Below are 19,733 nucleotides of genomic sequence, written 5' to 3'. Positions count from 1 at the left end.
GGCAATCTGTTCCTGCTGTTTTTCTTTGGCTTCCTTCAATCTCTCGACCAAAAGTTTTGCATTCTGCAAAATTAAAAAATAAAAATTACTTATTTTTCTTAAGTATGCTGTTGCTTCAGAGCAATATGCCTGGGTTTGTGTGGTCCTAGGTAACTATGTTATTATCATTGTATGGATATTTTTGTATTGTTGCAAACATTGCTGAACTTTGTTCTGTGATGTAGTTAACTTGGTAGCAGTTTGATACTTTAAAGAGGCTTTCTTTCTGTTAAGTACTGTCCTAAACAGCCTTTAGTCTAGCGTTAATTTTGCTTCACTATTGAGGCCCTACCCTCCGGGTACTTTGCCCAATACCTTGTCAGAGTGTTTTCCTGGTTGGAACACTAACTTTTGTCTACTGCTGTACGAGTGTCAGGGTTTGTTCCTTCTGCTTATTTTGGTTGGTTCTTTCCCCAGCCTCAGATAGTGTCTTTTCTCATATGTACCGATCAGTGCTCAGCTGAAAATCTGAGGGAACTCGAGAGATCTCTGGAGTTCTCTCCCTGTGTACCTCCTTTGTCTCTGTGTTGCTGTTTAATCTAGCTGTCTTAGCCTCCTCAGACTCCCAACTTCATCTCTTCTACCCAGGAGCCTGCTGGGCTCTGAATGGATTCTTCCTGCCTACGCTGCAGTCTGAAAACTCTCTCTAGGCAGCAGTCTGGAATAATAATAGGGCTCACATTTGTTTCCTGTGTTCACTGTCACTGTCCTGTGCCGCCTGATACCCAATGCCTGGAAATCCTTGTTGCATAATTTGTTCAGTGTTTTAGTTATTTTAGTTGTTCTGTTTGAATTAGGATCAGTTCAGTTCCTATTACCATAACAGACGTTCTCATTCATATTTCTGTTCATATTTTCTAAACATTTTTGCTTTTGGAATGTAGACAATTAATGAAAATATATCAATATTTACTTGTTCTTTGACTGTTGTCTCCTCAGGATGTAATGTGGTCATTGCGTCCCGTAAGTTTGATAGGTTAAAATCTGCTGCAGATGAACTGAATGCCAGTCTGTCTCCTACGGTCCAGGCTCAAGTTACTCCCATAAAATGTAACATCCGTAATGAAGAGGAGGTAAAGCTAATCTCTTTTTTTTTTAATTGAAATACAGTTGATTTACAATGTCATGTTTAATTTTTGCTGTATAGCAAAGTGACTCTGTTATATATATGTGTGTGTGTGTGTGTCCTTTTTCATATTCTTTTCCATTATGGTTCATCACAGGATATTGAATATAGTTTCGTACGCTATATAGTGGGACCTTGTTGTTTATCCATCCTTTATATAATGCCTTGTGTCTGCTAATCCCACATCCCAATTCTTCCCTCCTCCTTGGCAACCACAAATGTGTTCTGTGTATCTGTGAGTCTGTTTTTGTCTTGTAGACATGTTGATTTGTGTCATGTTTTAGATTCCACATATAAGTGAGGTCATATAGTATTTGTTTTTCTTATTTCACATAGTATGGTATTTTCAAGGTCCATCCATCTTGCTGAGTTCTGAGTTCACTCGCTCAGTCGTGTCCGACTCTTTGCGACCCCATGAACTGCAGCACACCAGGCCTCCGTGTCCATCACCAACTCCCAGAGTCCACCCAAACCTATGTCCACTGTGTTGGTGATGCTATCCAACCATCTCATCCTCTGTTGTCCCCTTCTCCTCCCGCCCTCAATCTTTCCCAACATCAGAGTCTTTTCAAATGAGTCAGCTTTTGGCATCAGGTGGCCAAAGTATTAGAGTTTCAGCTTCAGCATCAGTCCCTCCAATGAACACCCAGGACTGATCTCCTTTAGGATGGACTGGTTGGATCTCCTTGCAGTCCAAGGGACTCTCAAGAGTCTTCTCCAACACCACAGTTCAAAAGCATCCATTCTTTGGCGCTCAGCAAGTAGCCTCAGGAGAAAGAGAGGAAGGGAAGACATGGAGGGAAGCTAAGCAAGAACAGTTTAGTCTGGAGGCTACCTTTCATGCCTTCTGCCCTTTAACTCATTTTGTAATGTCTATTTCATCACTCTCCAATATTCTGAGTTAGTTGTTTACAGATTCAGCTCAGTTCAGTTCAGTCGCTCAGTTGTGTCCGACTCTGCGACCCTGTGAACTGCGGCACACCAGGACTCCCTGTCCATCACCAACTTCTGGAGTCCACCCAAACCCATGTCCATTGAGTCAGTGATGCCGTCCAACCATCTCATCGTCTGTTGTCCCCTTCTCCTCCTGCCCTCAATCTTTCCCAGCTTCAGGGTCTTTTCAAATGAGTCAGCTCTTTGCATCAGGTGGCCAAAGTATTGGAGTTTCAGCTTCAACATGAGTCCTTCCAATGAACACCCAGGATATTATATATATTTACAGTTTACAGATTATTGGATGAGTGATCCAAATCCTTGGATAAATCTTGTCATCAAAATTCTAAATTTAGCATTATGATCTATGGGTATTGAAGCATATTGATATGAAGCATATTGAAGCATATGGGTATTTAGCATATTGATCTGTGGGTGACACAGGGTTTTCAGGTTTATTTATTGTGACTACATCTTCATTTATTATGGTTCTCAGAGTTACTATTCACTGTGAGATATTGTAAGCTCTGCTACTCTCCTAAAGCACATGATAAAGTCCAAATAGCAAGTTAGTTATTAACCAGTTCACTCTTAAAATTTTATTTGTTTGCTGGAGTATAATTGATGTACAATATTACATAGGTTGCAGGTGTATAATATAGTGATTCATAATTTTTAAAGGTGATACTCCATTTATAGTTACCATAAAATATTTGCTATATTCCCCATGTTGTATAATATATTCATTTAACTTATATTATACCTAACAGGCTGTAGCTCTTAATCTCCTACCCCTACATTGTTGCTCCCTGCTTCCCTCTTGACGCTGCTAACCACTGGTTTATGCTCTGTCTCTATGAATCTGCTTCTTTTTTTTTTTGTTATATTCACTAGTTTGTTGTACTTTTTAGATTCTACATATAAATGCTGTCATACAGTATTTGTCTATAACTAGTTCACTTTTACTGTTTTTCTTTAGGTAAATAATTTGGTCAAATCCACCTTAGATATTTATGGTAAGATCAATTTCTTAGTAAACAACGGAGGAGGCCAGTTCTTCTCTCCTGCTGAAAAAATCAGTTCAAAGGGGTGGAATGCTGTGATTGAAACCAACCTGACGGGCACCTTCTACATGTGCAAAGCAGGCAAGTGTGATCAATAATCCAAAAAGTCAAAGTGTATTTATGTTAAGATCATAGGGCACCTGAAAGAGAAATTGTGAGGGGCTCAGTGTCTGAGCCCCTCACAACACTTATTGTCATCAACACTTATTGCCCTAATTTAACTTATATACAATATAGCCATGTAAATTGCTACATTTCTGGAGAGTAATTTGGCAGTATTTTAAAAATATGAATTTGCTTGATCTGTTGATTTTATTTCTAGGAAGTTATGTAAAAATGATTAAGAATTTGTACAAAGATATAGCTACAAAGTGCTTCATTAAATTAAGGAAAACTCCATACTTACTTTGTTTTTAAGAAATGAATCTGTTAAATCTATTGTAAGGACCTATTAATTCCGTGAAACCTTCAAGGAGAATACCAGAGTCTACATTTTTTCTGACTAATAATTAACTAGCACACATGCATAGTTTTTGGATTAAAGGTTATCTTTCATAGGTGGTAATACTCAACCCTGAAATTGGGTAACTGAAGAGTTTCCTTACAAGCTATTCAGGACATTTCTATGCTGCAAAATGTGAAATGAGTATAATTCTGACCCACAGGGTGTTTACCCCAACATGGATTAGGCTTTATATTCTTAACATTTCTAAGTCAAAGGTCTTGAAGACATTTTCAGGCTTTATCTAACTGGTAATACAGAGTTCTGTATTAATTGTGACAACTGGATTGACTACTGAAGTGTAGAGATCCAGAAAAATATAGGAGCTTGAATAAGATAGTTAATTTCTCCCTCACATAAAAATTCAAGGTGTATAGTCCCGGGATAGTATGGTAGTTTCATAATCATTAGGGAATAAGGATCTTTGTTCTTCTTTACAGTCTTTAACATGTCCATTCCCTAGTCCAAAATGGCTGCTTCAGTTCCTGCCATCATAACTGCATTCTAGACAGCAGGAATTCAGAGAAGTGTAAAATTCATTCTTTTTTTTTTTTTTTAATTTTTTTATTACAGGTATACATGTGTTCCCCATCCTGAACCCTCCTCCCTCCTCCCTCCCCATACCATCCCTCTGGGTCGTCCCAGTGCACCAGCCCCAAGCATCCAGCATCGTGCATTGAACCTGGACTGGCATCTCGTTTCATACATGACATTTCACATGTTTCAATGCCATTCTCCCAAATCTTCCCACCCTCTCCCTCTCCCACAGAGTCCGTAAGCCTGTTCTATACATCAGTGTCTCTTTTGCTGTCTCATATACAGGGTTATCGTTACCATCTTTCTAAATTCCATATATATGCGTTAGTATACTGTATTGGTGTTTTTCCTTCTGGCTTACTTCACTCTGTATAATAGGCTCCAGTTTCATCCACCTCATTAGAACTGATTCAAATGTATTCTTTTTAATGGCTGAGTAATACTCCATTGTGTATATGTACCACAGCTTTCTTATCCATTCATCTGCTGATGGACATCTAGGTTGCTTCCATGTCCTGGCTATTATAAACAGTGCTGCGATGAACATTGGGGTACACGTGTCTCTTTCCCTTCTGGTTTCCTCAGTGTGTAAGCCCAGCAGTGGGATTGCTGGGTCATAAGGCAGTTCTATTTCCAGTTTTTTAAGGAATCTCCACACTGTTCTCCATAGTGGCTGTACTAGTTTGCATTCCCACCAACAGTGTAAGAGGGTTCCCTTTTCTCCACACCCTCTCCAGCATTTATTGCTTATAGACTTTTGGATCACAGCCATTCTGACTGGCATGAAATGGTACCTCATAGTGGTTTTGATTTGCATTTCTCTGATAATGAGTGATGTTGAGCATCTTTTCATGTGTTTGTTAGCCATCTGTATGTTGGAAATAGCACCATTACATTTACTGACATTCATCATCAACTCAAACTCAGTTAAATGATTATGCCTACCTATAAGTGATACTGGGAAATAGAATCTTTAGCTGTGTGCCTAAGTACAAATTCAATTTCTTGTAAGAAGAGGAGAATGAGTGCTAGGAGACAGGTTTTAGTCTCTGACTCAGCCTTCATAGTTCAGTGCTTTGACATCTTCCAGCACTCAAATCAGCAATCTCTTACAAACCATCAGTTCCATTAATTAGAACTTTGCAGAGTCTAGATTCAGTTATGATTTTTATTAGCCAGAATTGAATTAAAGAATCCAAGGCCTATAGTTTTTATTTTGTTTTTACTTTAAACAATGGGACTTAGCTTTTGGTTTTGACAGCAAGGAATATGGGACATATATTTTTCTATACCAGAATAATAATAGTGAAAAACTGAAAACCATTTAAATATTTTAAAGTAAAATATTAGTTGAGTGAAGTTTATACATCTATAGGATAAAGTACTATGCAGCCACTAAAAATATAGGTACAAAAGTCTACTTCTCAGTATGAAAAGATATTCCTAGATATCACTGAGTGAAAAAAAAGGTTTAAAACACTCTATCCAGTGTGATCACATTTCTGCAAAAAACAGTATATATTTATTATATGGCTATATATAAATAGAGATAATTCTAAAAGAGTTTCTAATAAAACATTGACATCTCTGGGAGGTAAAATTACATATTATTTTCATCTTTTTCTTTTTGCTTCTCTGCTTTTTCTAATTTTTCTAAATTGAATGTGTATTGTTTATGTAATTAAAATGATTTAAGTCATGACTGCCCTGAAGTTTCAGCTTCTTCAGCTTGTACTCTTTGACACCATATGCGGCTGTTAAAGAATTGTGTAAAGATCCACGTTTAAATTTCTGGTGAATTTAGACTTTTTTATAACCTTTAATTATTCATTTTACTAATGTAGAAATTTTTTTCTCTCCATTTGTTTTTGGAAAAATTTTGAATATATGAAAAAGCTAAAGAAATAATAATGCAATGAACTCTTCTAAGGCATACCTTGTTTTATTATGTTTTGTTTTATTGCCCATCAAGCAAATTTGTCAGCAATGTTTTCTAACAGCTTTTGCTTACTTTGGGTCTCTGTGTCATATTTTGGTAGTTAGCACAATATTTCAAACTTTTTCATTATTATATTTGTTATGATGATTTGTGATCAGTGATTTTTGATGATGCTATTGCAAAAAGATTATGACTTGCTGAAGGCTCAGGTGATGGTTAGCATTTTTTAGTGATAAAATATTTTTTAAATTAAGGTACTTTTTTTTTAGACATAATGCTGTTGTACATTTAATAGACTATAGTATAGTGTAAACATAACTTTTATATGCACTGGGAAAGAAAAAAAATTTGTGTGATTCACTTTATTGCAATATTGCATTGTTGTGATGGTCTGGAACTGAACTTACCGTATCTCTGATCCCTGTCTATATACCTTTCATTTAGATTCACCAAGTGCTAACATTTTGCTGTATTTGCATTCTCTAATCTCTGTGTCTTTCCCCCTCTCATCCTCGCTCCCTTTCTATCTCCCCTCAACACCCCACACCCTTTTCACAAATAATTTAAAAGTGAATTGCATACATCATCACACTTTGACTTACATTTTTAAAGAATAAAGAAATGTTGTCTATGCAACTGCAATACCATTATCACACCAAAGCAAATATACAGTAATTCAGTAAGATCAATTATCACATAATCATATTGGAATTTCCCTTAAAATCTAGTAGTGTTGGCGATATTATTCGGAGACTTATGGTGTGTCCTGTGGGCTAAAGCGAGTAAATCAGTTTAGTTCAGTCGCTCAGTCGTGCCTGACTCTTTGCGACCCCATGGACTGCAGCATGCCAGGCCTCCCTGTCTCTGTAAATAAGTTATTTTAGTGCAATTGAGAACCAAGATTTTTGGCATTGGCAAAAGGAGAAGTGAATGTAGACAGATGAGGCTGAATAAAAACCCCTATAGTCCAGAATTTAATTAGAAACATTAGCATGGACTCAAGATATATTTTTTCTTTAAAATAAAATATGTATTCCCTGGCTTTGTCCCCTGAAAAGAAACAGCTATTAATTCAGTGACAGTGTGTCCTCCTAGCATCCTTTATGTGATCTCTGAATGTTACTTCCAGTTAAAAGGAACTGGGATTCCTTAGTGAAACAGCTTATTACAGGTCTGGGGGAGCAAATGTGCATGATAAGCCTAGAATATTTTGTTCCAACAGAAATCTAGGAAGCTATACTGATATGTTACTGAATCAAACTTGGGTCTGCTCGCCTGCATGTGGTGAAGCCAGTCAACTGAACTTTGGGTTGCCGTGAAGGAAAGTATGGGGAGAGTGAGCAGCTTATGCTCAAAAGATGTGAACTCCCTAATAGCTTTCAGGGAAGGGTTTTGTTTTTTTTCCCCATAACTTTATTTATTTATTTTACTTTTGGCTGTCCTGGGTCTTGTTGCTGCTCTCACTTTTCTGTAGTGTAGAGAGCGGGGCCTACTCTAGTTGCAGTGGGAAGGCTTATTGCAGTGGCTTCTCTTGGTACAGAGCACAGGCTCTAGGGCAGGCGAGCTTCAGCAGTTGAGGCTCCTGGGCTCTAGCGCACAGGCCCAGTAGTTGTGGCGTACCAGCTTTAGTTGCTCTGCAGCCTGTGGGATCTTCCCAGATGGGAGATGGAACCCATGTGTCCTTCGTTGGCATGCAGATTCTGTACCACTGAGCCACCAGGGAAGCCCCAAGGGAGAGTTTTTAACGTCAGTGTTAGGGAGGGAGCTGCAGGGCAGGTGATCAGCTCGTGCACAATTTTCAGCTTGGTTGGCGTCCAGGTGAAGTTTTGAGCATCACTGGTCTTTTGGTTTCAACTGGTCTAGCTTATGCGTGCTTGCAGCCAGCAGTTTTCATCTGGTGAGGGTCTTCCTGTAAAAACAACTTAGGAATGTGTGTCAAGCCTTTATCTGTATCTTTCAGGGACTCTGCTATGTGTCTGATTTATAAGTTTTTACCAGTTTCCCAGCCCAACACCTATTCTTTGTTTCTACATCTTCACACTTCCTAATTATTAATTCTTTTTTAAAAAAAATTTATTTATTTATTTGGCTGCATTGGGTCTTAGTTGTGGCAAGTAGGATCTTTTAGTTGTAGCATGTGAAATCTAGTTCCCTGACCAGGGATCGAACCCAGGCCCCTTGCATTGGGAGCATGGAGTCTTAGCCACTGGACCAGTTACTCAGTCATGTCCAACTCTTTGCCAGCCATGGACTGTAGCTCACCAGGCTCCTCCGTCCATGGAATTCTCCAGACAAGAATACTGGAGTGGGTTGCCATTCCCTTCTCCAGGGGATCTTCCCAACCCAGGGATCGAACCAGGGTCTCTTGCATTGTAGGCAAATTCTTTACCATCTGAGCCACCAGGGTATGAAAAAATTGTCTTAGATTTTAAAAATATTGTATTTTATGTTTTCTTGTGGTTTTACCTCCTTTTTTCTGTCATAACACAATTTAGTGAGAATTCACTAGAAAGCATTAAATAGTAGTGGATAGAAAAGCTTGCTTTTGCTCAAGCTTTTAATAGAAATAGGTATTGAATTGTTCTCTGGTCTTTCCATTCTAAAAACTGGACGTCCACTGAAGTGAGTCCTGATGTACATCTTTAATATTGCCTTGATTTGTGTGAATAGAAAGTTTGGCTAATTTTCAAATTGCCTTCAAAAAGGATAAAATATTTACAAATAAAGTTAGCAAAATAGTATAAGGTTTATATGCTAACAACTGCAAAACATTGCTGAGAGAAACGAGAGAAGATGTAGATAAATGGAAAGACATTCTGTGTTTATGAATTGAAAGACTTAATATTTTTAAGATGGTAGTTCTTTCCAAATTGATCTGTAGGTTCAATGCAGTCCTTATCAATCCTTTTGCAAAAATGGACAAACTGATCCTAGAATATATATGGACATGCAAAGGACTCAAAATAGCCAAAGCAGTTTTACAAAAGAAGAAATACTTCTTGATTTCCAAACTGTTTATTGATTTTAGGATGAGACAGTATAGCACTGGCATAAGAATAGATGTATAGATCAATGAAACAGAATTGAGAATCCAGAAGTAAATCCTAATATTTATGATCAATTGATTTTCATCAGACGTGCCGAGGCAGTTCTCTGGGGAAATGAGAGTCTCATCAACAAACAGTGCCGGTAAAGTTGGATATCCACATGCAAAAGAGTCTTACCTCACATAATAAATAAAAGTTAACTGAAAGTCCAAAATTAGGATCATGGACCTAAACGCAGGAAATAAAATTATAAAACTTAGAAGCAAGTAAGGGAAAAAATCTTTATGACTTTGGGTTAGGCAGAATCCTAAGATACCCACTAAAAATACATCAATTAAATAAAAAATTGTAATTGGACTTAATCAAAATTAAACATGTTTGTGCTTCAAATGACACCAATAAGAAAATGAAAAAATAAACCACAGATTGGGAAGAACGTTTTACAAATCACATATCTGATAACAGACTTATATCCAGAATGTACAAAAAGTCTTATAAAAGCAACCCAAATTTAAAAAAAGGCAAAAGATTTGAATAGATGGGTCACAAAATAAGATATACAAATGGTGAATAAGCACATGAGAAGATTCTTAACACCATTTAAGTCATTAAAAAAATGCAAATCAAAGTCTCAGTAAGATACCACACTATACCCATTAGAATGGCTTTAACCAAAAAGCCAGATAATTTTGTGGAGAAACTGGAACCCTCCTGCATTTCTGATGAGACTGTAAAATGGTGAAAACACTTTGGAAAATAGTTAAGCAGTTTCTTAAAAAGTTAAGCATAGATTTAACATGTATGTGTGTTTGTTAGTCGCTCAGTTGTGTCAGACTATTTGCGACCCCATGCACTGTAGCCCACCAGGCTCCTCTGTCAATGGAATTTTCCAGGCACGAATACTGGTTGTTACTGTTCAGTTGCTCAGTTGTGTCCAACTCTTCGAGACCTCATGGACTGCAGCACGCCAGGTTTCCCTCTCCTTCACCATCCACCAGAGCTTGCTCAAACTCATGTCCGTTGAGTCGGTGATGCCATCCACCATCTCATCCTCTGTGGTCCCCTTCTCCTCCTGCCTTCTATCTTTCCCAGCATCAGGGTCTTTTTCTAATGAGTCAGCTCTTTGCATCAGGTGGCCAAATTACTGGAGCTTCAGTTTCAGCATCAGTCCCTCCAATAAATATTCAGGATTAATTTCCTTTAGGATGGACTCGTTTGATCTCCTTGCAGTCCAAGGGACTCTCAAGAGTCTTCTCCAGTACCATGGTTCAAAACCATCAATTCTTCAGTGCCTCAATAAAAATTTTTATAAAAAGAAAATATAAATTAGAATTTTAAAAATATCATATAAGCAGCAAGCTGGAATGGTATCAGGTAAGAGTCAAGCACTATTTAATAGGGCTTCCCTTGTGGCTCAGCTGTTAAAGAATCTGCCTGCAATGTGGGAGACCTGGGTTCCCATCCCTGGGTTCTGAAGATCCCATGGAGAAGGGAAAGGTTACCCACTCCAGTATTCTGGCCTGGGGAATTCCATGGACTGTATAGTCCATGGGGTCACAAAGAGTCGAACACAACTGAGCCACTTTCACTTTCTTTTCACTTCAATGCTCAGCCTTCTCTATGGTCCAGCTCTCACATCCATACATGACTACAGGAAAAACCATAGCTTTGACTATATGGACCTTTGTCAGCAAAGTAATGTCTCTGCTTTTTAATATGCTGTTTAGGTTTGGTATTGCTTTTCTTCCAAGGAGCAAGTGTCTTTTAATTTCATGGCTGCAGTCACCATCTGCAGTGATTTTGGAGCCCAGGAATACTGGAATGGGTAGCTATTTACTTCTCCAGGGGATCTTCTGACCCAGGGATTGAACCAGGGTCTCCTGCATTGCAGGTAGATTTTTTACCATCTGAGCTACCAGGTCATATGCAGATTTAGCATATGACACAGCAGTTCCACTTGTCGGTAGCTCCCTACTAGAAGCAAATACATATGTCCACACAAAGACTTGTATTCATAATCATCCAAAAATGGAAACTGTCCAGTTGTTCATCAGTTGGTGAATGGGTAAATAAAATATGGAATGTACACACGATAGAATACTGTTTAGCTAAATACTAAATAGAAAGTAACATTTTTATTTTCATGTGTTACAGTATGAATGAACCTCCCCAAAACTATTCTGAGTTAAAGAAGGCAGGCACAAATGACCAAATAAATGAAATATTCAGAAAGGGCAAATCTATAGAAAGAGAATGTAGATGAACGTTTGCCTGGGGATGGGTTGGACTGCAAATGGTCACAAAGGGACTTTTTGGAGTGACAGAAATATTTGAAAACTGGATTGTGGTGATATGTATTTGTTAAAAACCATTAAGTCATACACAGAAAATGGATGAATTTTATGTTATCTATATGTGCTGTCAAAGTAAATTATACCTCAATATTTTTATAAAAAAATATAAATTAGAATTTTAAAAATATCATATAAGCAGCAAGCTGGAACACGGTATCAGGGAAGAGTCAGGACACTATTTAATAGGATTGTCTTTCTGTCTCCTGCAGTTTACAACTCCTGGATGAAAGAACATGGAGGATCTATTGTCAATATCACTGTACTGACTAAAAATGGATTTCCAGGAGCTGTGTAAGCACTTACATTTTTTTCTTCCTATGTCTTTGGGTTTGTCCGTTGAGTAGCTGGGGAGTAGGTTAGAGCAGTTTTCTTAAATAGAGATTGTTAATCCCTATAATGCATTGGGACTCCAGTACTTAAAATTCCCTTTATTGAACTTTGAAACGTACTTCTAAAACATTACCATTCATATTAGGGTTACCCAATTTTCCAAGGAAATAAAAACAGTAATAGGCCCAGTTAAATAATTTTTTTTATCAGTATGTCCCAAATATCTCATGGAGCATTCTTGTTGTTTTTGTCTGTTTTGGCCACACAGTGCGCTTTCGGGTTTTTAACTCTCTCACCAGGGATAGAACCCATGCCCTCCTGCAGTGGAAGGGTGGAGTCCTAACCACTGGACTGCCAGGGAATTTCCACATGGGGCATGCTTATGCTAAAAATGATTTGTTGTCTCCTGTAAAAATTCGCATTTAACTGAATGTCTTGTATTTTATCTGGCAGTCCTAATCCAGATGTAACTAAATGTATCTGGAGACATCTTTCTGGTTAAAATGAGGAAATGAAACCAATCTATGATAATTTAGTTTTGAGCATTATGGATATACCTATCCAGATTTAAATAGAACTGCTAGTAAATTATTGTTCCATAATAGAATTTGACCTATTTGACTCTTATTCTGATTTTAATAAATTGTTATTTTGGAAACTGATTTAAAAAATTTTTTTTAACTTTTTTATTTTATATTGGTTTATAGTTGGTTAACATTTTTTTTTTAAAGAAAGTAAATGAACAGCCTACTGGCGTAGTAGATTCTTTCATAATAGCTAAAAGGCTACTCAAAACAAAAAGTTGAAAAACATACCAGGAAGCTACTTGACCAAGTTTAATAGTTAAAGAGTATGATTAAAAAAAAAAATGAGTTATGCTGATTCCTTTTGTATCTTGTAAGCTCTGATTCTTTCCATTTTTTAAATTAAAATTTTATAAAAAACTTTGCAACACAGAATTTCTGTTTTTGTGGAGTAGACCTATCTCAGTATTAAATTATGCATGCTAGTTTAAACAAACAACTATATAATGTAGAAAGTCAAGTCCTCCATACTCTTTCATCCCAGAAATAACCTGTTAAGTAAGGTGGTGATCTTAATCCCTTTACAATTAGTAAGTAATTGATACGGCAATAATTTGGTACTCTGTTAATATTGTTTGCCACCATGATTTTAGCAACCATTGTTGACCCTTTTGTGAATCACTCATTACACTGGGGCTGTGAAAATGTGGGTTTTTCTGATTTCATAGTTGCTTCTGTGCTTTTTAGTTGATGGTACAGTGCTTAGTTAGTCATGTATGACTCTTTGCAACCCCATGGACTGTATCCCACCAGGCTCCTCTGTTCATGGGATTCTCTAGGCAAGAATACTGGAGTGCATTTCCTTCTCCAGGGGATCTTTCCAACTTAGGGATTGAACCTAGGTCTCCTGCATTACAGGCAGATTCTTTAGATGATACTCTTTTGTAGAAAGACTTTTATTAACATTACAACCATCACTTCTTTAATATATGTTATTATTATTATTAACTTTTTTAGTATACCACTATGAAGTCACAGACTTCTTTTCAAATTGATTATTTCAAAAACACACATTGTCTCAAATTTAATAGAAATTTGTGTTGTTTCTATATTTTGCTATTACAGATAATTCTGCAATGAATAACATTATAAATATTTCTTTCATATTTGCAGAGGTATATGGTATATCTTTAGGGTGGGCTTTCCAAGTGGTGCTAGTTGTAAAGAGCCCATCTGCAGATGCAGGAGACATAAGAGATATGGGTTCCATCCTTGGGTCAGGAAGATCCCCTGGAGAAGGGCATGACAACCCACTCCAATATTCTTACCTGGAGAATCCCATGAACAGAGAAACCTGCTGGGCTACAGTCCATAGACTTGCAGAGAGTCGGACATGACTGAAGTGATTTAGCAACAGCAGCAGCAGCATCTTCAGGGTACATCCCCAAAGTTGGATTGCTGGGTGGAGGGTAAAGGCATCCTGTTAGGCATTTGCAAGTTTCTTTGCTTTTTGCTGTCCCATCAGCAATGAACGAGAGTGCCTGTTCCTCAGAGCCTCACGCAAAATGTGTCTTGTCAATTTCTGGACAACTCTGATGGGCAAGATATAGTATCTCAGTGGATCATCTATTCATTTGTTAAAAGGCTACCTGAGTATCTCTTGTTTGTGTGTTTGAATTGCATTGTTGTTTTCACACATGTTTCTCTGGTTCTGATCATTTCCTGACATTTTCAGTATCATCTAAGAGTAGTCCAATTTCCACTGCAATCTATGCAAAGGAGCTTCGACTGACCGGCTGATCTTTTGGGTCATTGTCAATAATTACAAGGGCAAGAGACAGGCTTGGGATCTCTCATGGAGAGAGAATTCATGGCCCAAATACCTATCAATGAAGGAATGAATAAACAAGTTACGGTTTAGCTATATAATGTATTCCTCAGAAATGAAAAGTGAACTATTGATTCATGCAGCAATGTGGATAAATCCGAAAATAATATTCTGAGTGAAAGAAGCCAGATGGAAAAGATCATGTATGTATGATTTCATTTATATGTTTTAAGTTTTAGAAGGATTTAAAAGTTTTGTTAGTGCTAGATTCACTGAGAGTTGGATGTTATTCTACCTCCTATTCATAAATTATAGGAAGGAAATGAAGCAGTGTGATAGCCTTTCAGGTGGCTTATCACTCATAATCTCCTCCTGCACAGATTGGTAGACATTTTAAATCACATCTGATAACAGAAGTAAGGCCTTAGTATTTCAGAAACTGTTCTCGGTGAAAGAATGGCTATGAGGCTTGTTATTCAGATGGTGAAATGAAATCTCACAGAACTTGTAGTCCAGATAAATGCCCTTCCCTTCCTTCTCTCTGGGCTTTTGCTTTAAAAGAAGAGTGGCTGGAACAAAGCCCATATAGCACGGTCACCAACCTGCAGCTGAATTGTCCGCCATCTGTTCTGTTTTGATGGGGGTCACTTTCCCTTCCTGGAAAGGGTGTTTTTATAAACCCTGTGGTCCATTCAGGTGTCTCACCCACCTGGAACTCCCAGCAATGCCAGCCAGAATCAAATCCTTCCGAACACAGGACTGCTGGTGATATTGCCAAAATCTTACTTGCCTATGCCCATTGAAGCTGAAGAAAAAAATACAGAGAGTTTAGAGGAACTAGAAAGGTGGCTTTAATCCTCACCCAGTGGAGGGGCGAACACAGTAGGCTTGTGCCTCAAGAGCTGTGCCCCCGCCTTCCTAGAGGAATCTGGAGGATTATATAGATGCGGGCTAGCAGTCAGGGATTGGAGATGAGGAATAAAGGTATAAGGATCTTGTATTCTTCTTCCTCTTGCACTGATTCAAAAACAGTCATAGGTTGGTTCAGATAGCCCAATAATTGGGTCTGGCAGTCCAGTAGCCTGGTGGTTGGATCCATTGTCTTTTATGAACTGTACTCCGGCCCTCTTTCTATAATGCAAAAGAGAAAAATCACAAGGGGTGGTTTGCCAAGAGACTTCTGTACAGGTTGCACCAAATTCAGGATGTAATTAGCACAGAGTTAAAGGACAGTAGGTGCAGAATGTAGTCCATGCAGAGTTAGGGGGCAGAACAGGTTAGGAACAGTTAAAGTAAAAACGAGGAATAACCAGATCTGCTCACTGTTCTCTCCATCTTCTTTGTTCTCAGGAAAGGAAAGAAAAAGTCACTTTTTCTTTGCCCCCCTTTTCACTGCAACACTGGATAAGCAGTAAATCTCTCTGGATAAACTCTCTGCTTTTTCTTCACAAATGTTACCTTTTTTTTTTTTTTCAATCTCCAGAAACAAACAGATTAGGATGTGCTGTTTCAAAGATCCAGAGTAACTTTCAATTTCTGTGTAATTTTCTTCAGTGCCAAATACTGCAGAGGCAGGGCATATCCTTTCTTCCTTATGGAACAAACAGAGAGCTGGGGGCTTCAGGTTGTCATACCTGTCGTAGGTGGTCTCACCATCCAGCAGCAGTTTCCCTTCTGACATCACACTCTTCTCTGCCAGCCTCTTCAGTAGATCTTTGAGTGTGGAGATGTAGTCTGAAGATGCTATTGTGGTTGCACTGAGTCTGTATTAAATGTCCTTCTCTTCATCAGCTAACCTTGAGAGAACTATGCAGGGGAGGAAAAATAATTTTCCCTGTGCCCTTGTGAGCTCTTAGCTGAGACTCCTGTAATAAAAGACAGATGAGCAAGAGAAAAACAAAAAGAAGTTGATTCACATGTGTACCTCATGTATACATGGGAGATACCCAGGGAAAAATAAGTGACTGCCTGTTGGGGCTTTGAATTTAGGATTAAACACTGTCTTAGTAGGGAATGGGCTTCCCTGATCTTTCAGTTGGTAAAGAATCCACCTGTAATGCAGGAGACCCTGGTTCGATTCCTGAGTCGGGAAGATCCACTGGAGAAGGGAGAGGCTACCCACTCCAGTATTCTTGGGCTTCCTTCATGGCTCAGCTGGTAAAGAATCTGCCTGCAATACAGAGACCTGGGTTCAGTCCCTTGGTTGGGAAGAGCCCCTGGAGAAGGGAAAGGCTACCCACTCCAGTATTCTGGCCTAAAGAATTCCATGGACTGTATAGTCCATGGGGTTGCCAAGAATCAGACATGACTGACTTTCATTTTCACTTAATAGGGAATGGGGAGAGGGGTTATAGGCCTCTTGGGGTGGGGAGTAGATGATCTTTAGGAAAGATGGATGGGCCTTTTGAAGAATAGATGGGAGATATGATAGTCGGTGACGATGTTTGTTCGGATGTGGCGTTGACCTCTAGTCTCCCACCCGTGACAACAGTCAGCCTCCCCTGGTTGAAGAGACTCCCGGGGAGGGGATTTATGACACTCAGTTCCATTTGGCCAATAAGGGGAGTTCAGAGAAAGCCTCTCTCTGAGAAAGCCTATCTCTGCATCTGCTGTTTTTCAAGGGACCCCAGCTGAAAATGATCGCTCCACCAGGGCAGCAGCATACTTCGGGGGGCGTATTCCGCCACCCTTCAACCGCCTCTTGCTCACATTCTGCAGACTGCTTCCCATGCTGAAATTCAGAAAGTACTTTCTGTCTCTGGTCTTCCACCTGCTTCTTTCTCTCGAGAGGCGTGTGGGGGGTTGAGGGCTGTTCGAGAGTCTGGACTTTATGTGGTGGCCCTGGTGGTCAGGGGATGAGGACAAGGGGAGAAGCACCTCTAGGTCCTCCTCACAGAAGAGGGCCCGGACTTGACTGTGCGTCCTGCAGACGCTCATCTGTTCTGTTCCCGCCTCTTGCTTCCGGTAGTGTAAAGCAACGCATTAACCCTGTGACCCTGCCCAGCTGGGAGGTACTCCAGAAGGGCCCCTCCTAGCATTGGTGTCAAGCAAGGAAACCCGTCGTGTGAATCCCCCCGGGATGGGTGGATGTAGTGTGACACAGGTGTTCGCTGCATTTGATGATGATGAGGTTGCTCAGGTAACTCTGGCAGATGGGAGCAGTTGGCTTCTGCCTGGAGTCCTGCTAGGGCTCTGCAGCCGACACTGGGGTGGGAGTGGGCTTTCATCAGGAAATTGGGGCTCTAGAGGTAATCTCTAGTGAGGAGTGGTTACATGCTTGGAAATTCTAAACCATGGTATGTCTCTACCTTTTGCACCATATGGGTGCAGACCAAAATATTTTGAACCTCTTCCCTGGAAATATCTTAACATTTATTTAAATTTTGGTATGTCTAGAAGTTCTTTTGATATTATTTCTAGCCTGACATATGAATTTCGTATACCTTATTACCTAAAATTGATTTAAAGAATAACCACACTTGTAACCCTCCAAATTACCAATTTACTTATTTTCTTTCATAATTAAAAGTTCCCAAAATATTCCTGTTTTGCACATGGTGATTTGGGGGGAACTTGTGTGGGCCTTGGGGCTTCCCAGGTGGCGCAATGGTAAAATCCACCTGCCAGCGCAGGAGATGCAAGAGACGCAGGTTCATTCCCTGGGTTGGGATGATCCCCTGGAGTAGGAAATGGCAACCCACTCCAGTAGTGTTGCCTGGAAAATTCCCTGGACAGAGGAGCCTGGAGGGCTACAGTCCATGGGATCTCAAAAGAGTTGCACATGACGGAACATGCATGCAAACAGGAAGATGTGGGCCTTGACTTATGTGAGATTTGTTTGATGAGCAGATAGCTATGGTTTCACTTTAATATTGAAGGACCTGGTTCTTTTTTATGGCTCAGACAGGGACTCATAATAAGAATCTTCTTGCGGGACTCTGACAGGTCACTGGTAAACATATCAGTTTAGGTAATATGAGACATGGTCAATAGAAGCTGATGGTGATGTTTGTATTTTGTCTTTTAAAGGCATAGCGGAGCTGCCAGAGAAGGTGTTTACAACCTCACCAAGTCCTTAGCTTTGGAATGGGCCAGCAGTGGAGTAAGGATCAATAGTGTTGCCCCCGTACGTAAATGTTCAATATGAAAGCTCTTGACAAATTGTGCTTTTCTGATTTCATTTGTGTTGTTCATAGAGGTATTTGTTAATATGCATGTGTACTAGAAAAGATTAGCTTTTAAAAATAGATAAAATCAGAAAGAAGTATGCTTTGATTTACAACCAGATTGTCAAGAAGGTTAAATTAAGTCAGTGATTCTCAATCCTGGCTGTATACGAGAATTATCTGTGAAATAGTTACAAAATAGTGATATATAAGCTTGAAATGCTGGGCTGGATGAAGCACAAGCTAGAATCAAGATTGCCGGGAGAAAAATCAATAACTTCAGATGTGCAGATGACACCACCCTTATGGCAGAAAGTGAAGAAAAACTAGAGAGCCTCTTGATGAAAGTGAAAGAGGACAGTGAAAAAGTTCACTTAAAACTCAACGTTCAGAAAACTAAGATCATGGCATCCGGTTCCATTACTTCATGGCAAACAGATGGGGAAACAATGGAAACAATGGCAGACTTTATTTTGGGGGGCTCCAAAATCACTGCAATGGTGACTGCAGCCATGAAATTAAAAGACACTTACTCCTTGGAAGGAAAGTTATGACCAACCTAGACAGCATATTGAAAAGCAGAGACATTACTTTGCCAACAAAGGTCCGTCTAGTCAAGGCTATGGTTTTTCCAGTGGTCATGTATGGACGTGAGAGTTGGACTACAAAGAAAACTGAACACCGAAGAATTGATGCTTTTGAACTGTGGTGTTGGAGAAGACTCTTGAGAGTCCCTTGGACTGCAAGGAGATCTAACCAGTCCATCCTAAAGGAGATCAGTCCTGGGTGTTCATTGGAGGGACTGATGTTGAAGCTGAAACTCCAGTACTTTGGCCACCTGATGTGAAGAGCTGACTCATTGGAAAAGACCCTGATGCTGGGAAAAATTGAAGGCGGGAGGAGAAGGGCACAACAGAGGATGAGATGGTTGGATGGCATCACCGACTCAATTGACATGAATTTGAGTAAACTCCAGGAGTTGGTGATGGACAGGGAGGCCTGGCGTGTTGCAGTCCATGGGGTTGCAAACGGTCAGACACGACTGAGCGACTGAACTGAACTGAACCCAACTATGGAAACCAGGTATTGGTGTTTTTAAAAGCTGGTTCACTTTCTCAGTGAAGGAAATTCAGATTCAGTGAAGGTTGAGAATCACTGCTTTAAGGAATGAATTTTCCTAGATTATCTTGTTGTTTCTTGGTATGTCATTAATTCTTTATTAGGAGAGAGAGAAACTTCAAGTCAAAGTTCTAGGAAGGGATTTCCAGTTGAAGGTCAACTGAAAGTCAAGGGAAAACTTCTCTGAAACATAATGTAAACAATAGGGGAAAAAATTACCATATG

At 39.3% G+C, this 19,733-nt stretch overlaps 1 protein-coding gene across 1 annotated transcript in view; it reads left to right on the top strand.

The window, feature by feature from the left end:
• PECR (peroxisomal trans-2-enoyl-CoA reductase) overlaps positions 1 to 19,733 on the top strand; it is a 50,938-nt gene that overhangs the window by 10,000 nt on the left and 21,205 nt on the right. The window contains exons 2-5 of the mRNA XM_070771881.1: positions 979 to 1,112; positions 3,078 to 3,243; positions 11,751 to 11,832; positions 18,253 to 18,349. Of these exons, the coding sequence (XP_070627982.1) occupies positions 979 to 1,112; positions 3,078 to 3,243; positions 11,751 to 11,832; positions 18,253 to 18,349 (479 nt within the window). The remainder of the gene's footprint in view (positions 1 to 978; positions 1,113 to 3,077; positions 3,244 to 11,750; positions 11,833 to 18,252; positions 18,350 to 19,733) is intronic.

The sequence above is a fragment of the Bos indicus genome, chromosome 2, assembly GCF_029378745.1.
Source record: "Bos indicus isolate NIAB-ARS_2022 breed Sahiwal x Tharparkar chromosome 2, NIAB-ARS_B.indTharparkar_mat_pri_1.0, whole genome shotgun sequence".
Lineage (NCBI taxonomy): Eukaryota > Metazoa > Chordata > Mammalia > Artiodactyla > Bovidae > Bos > Bos indicus.
Note: the sequence above shows the minus strand (reverse complement) of the source record. Positions and strands in the feature narration are given on the sequence as shown.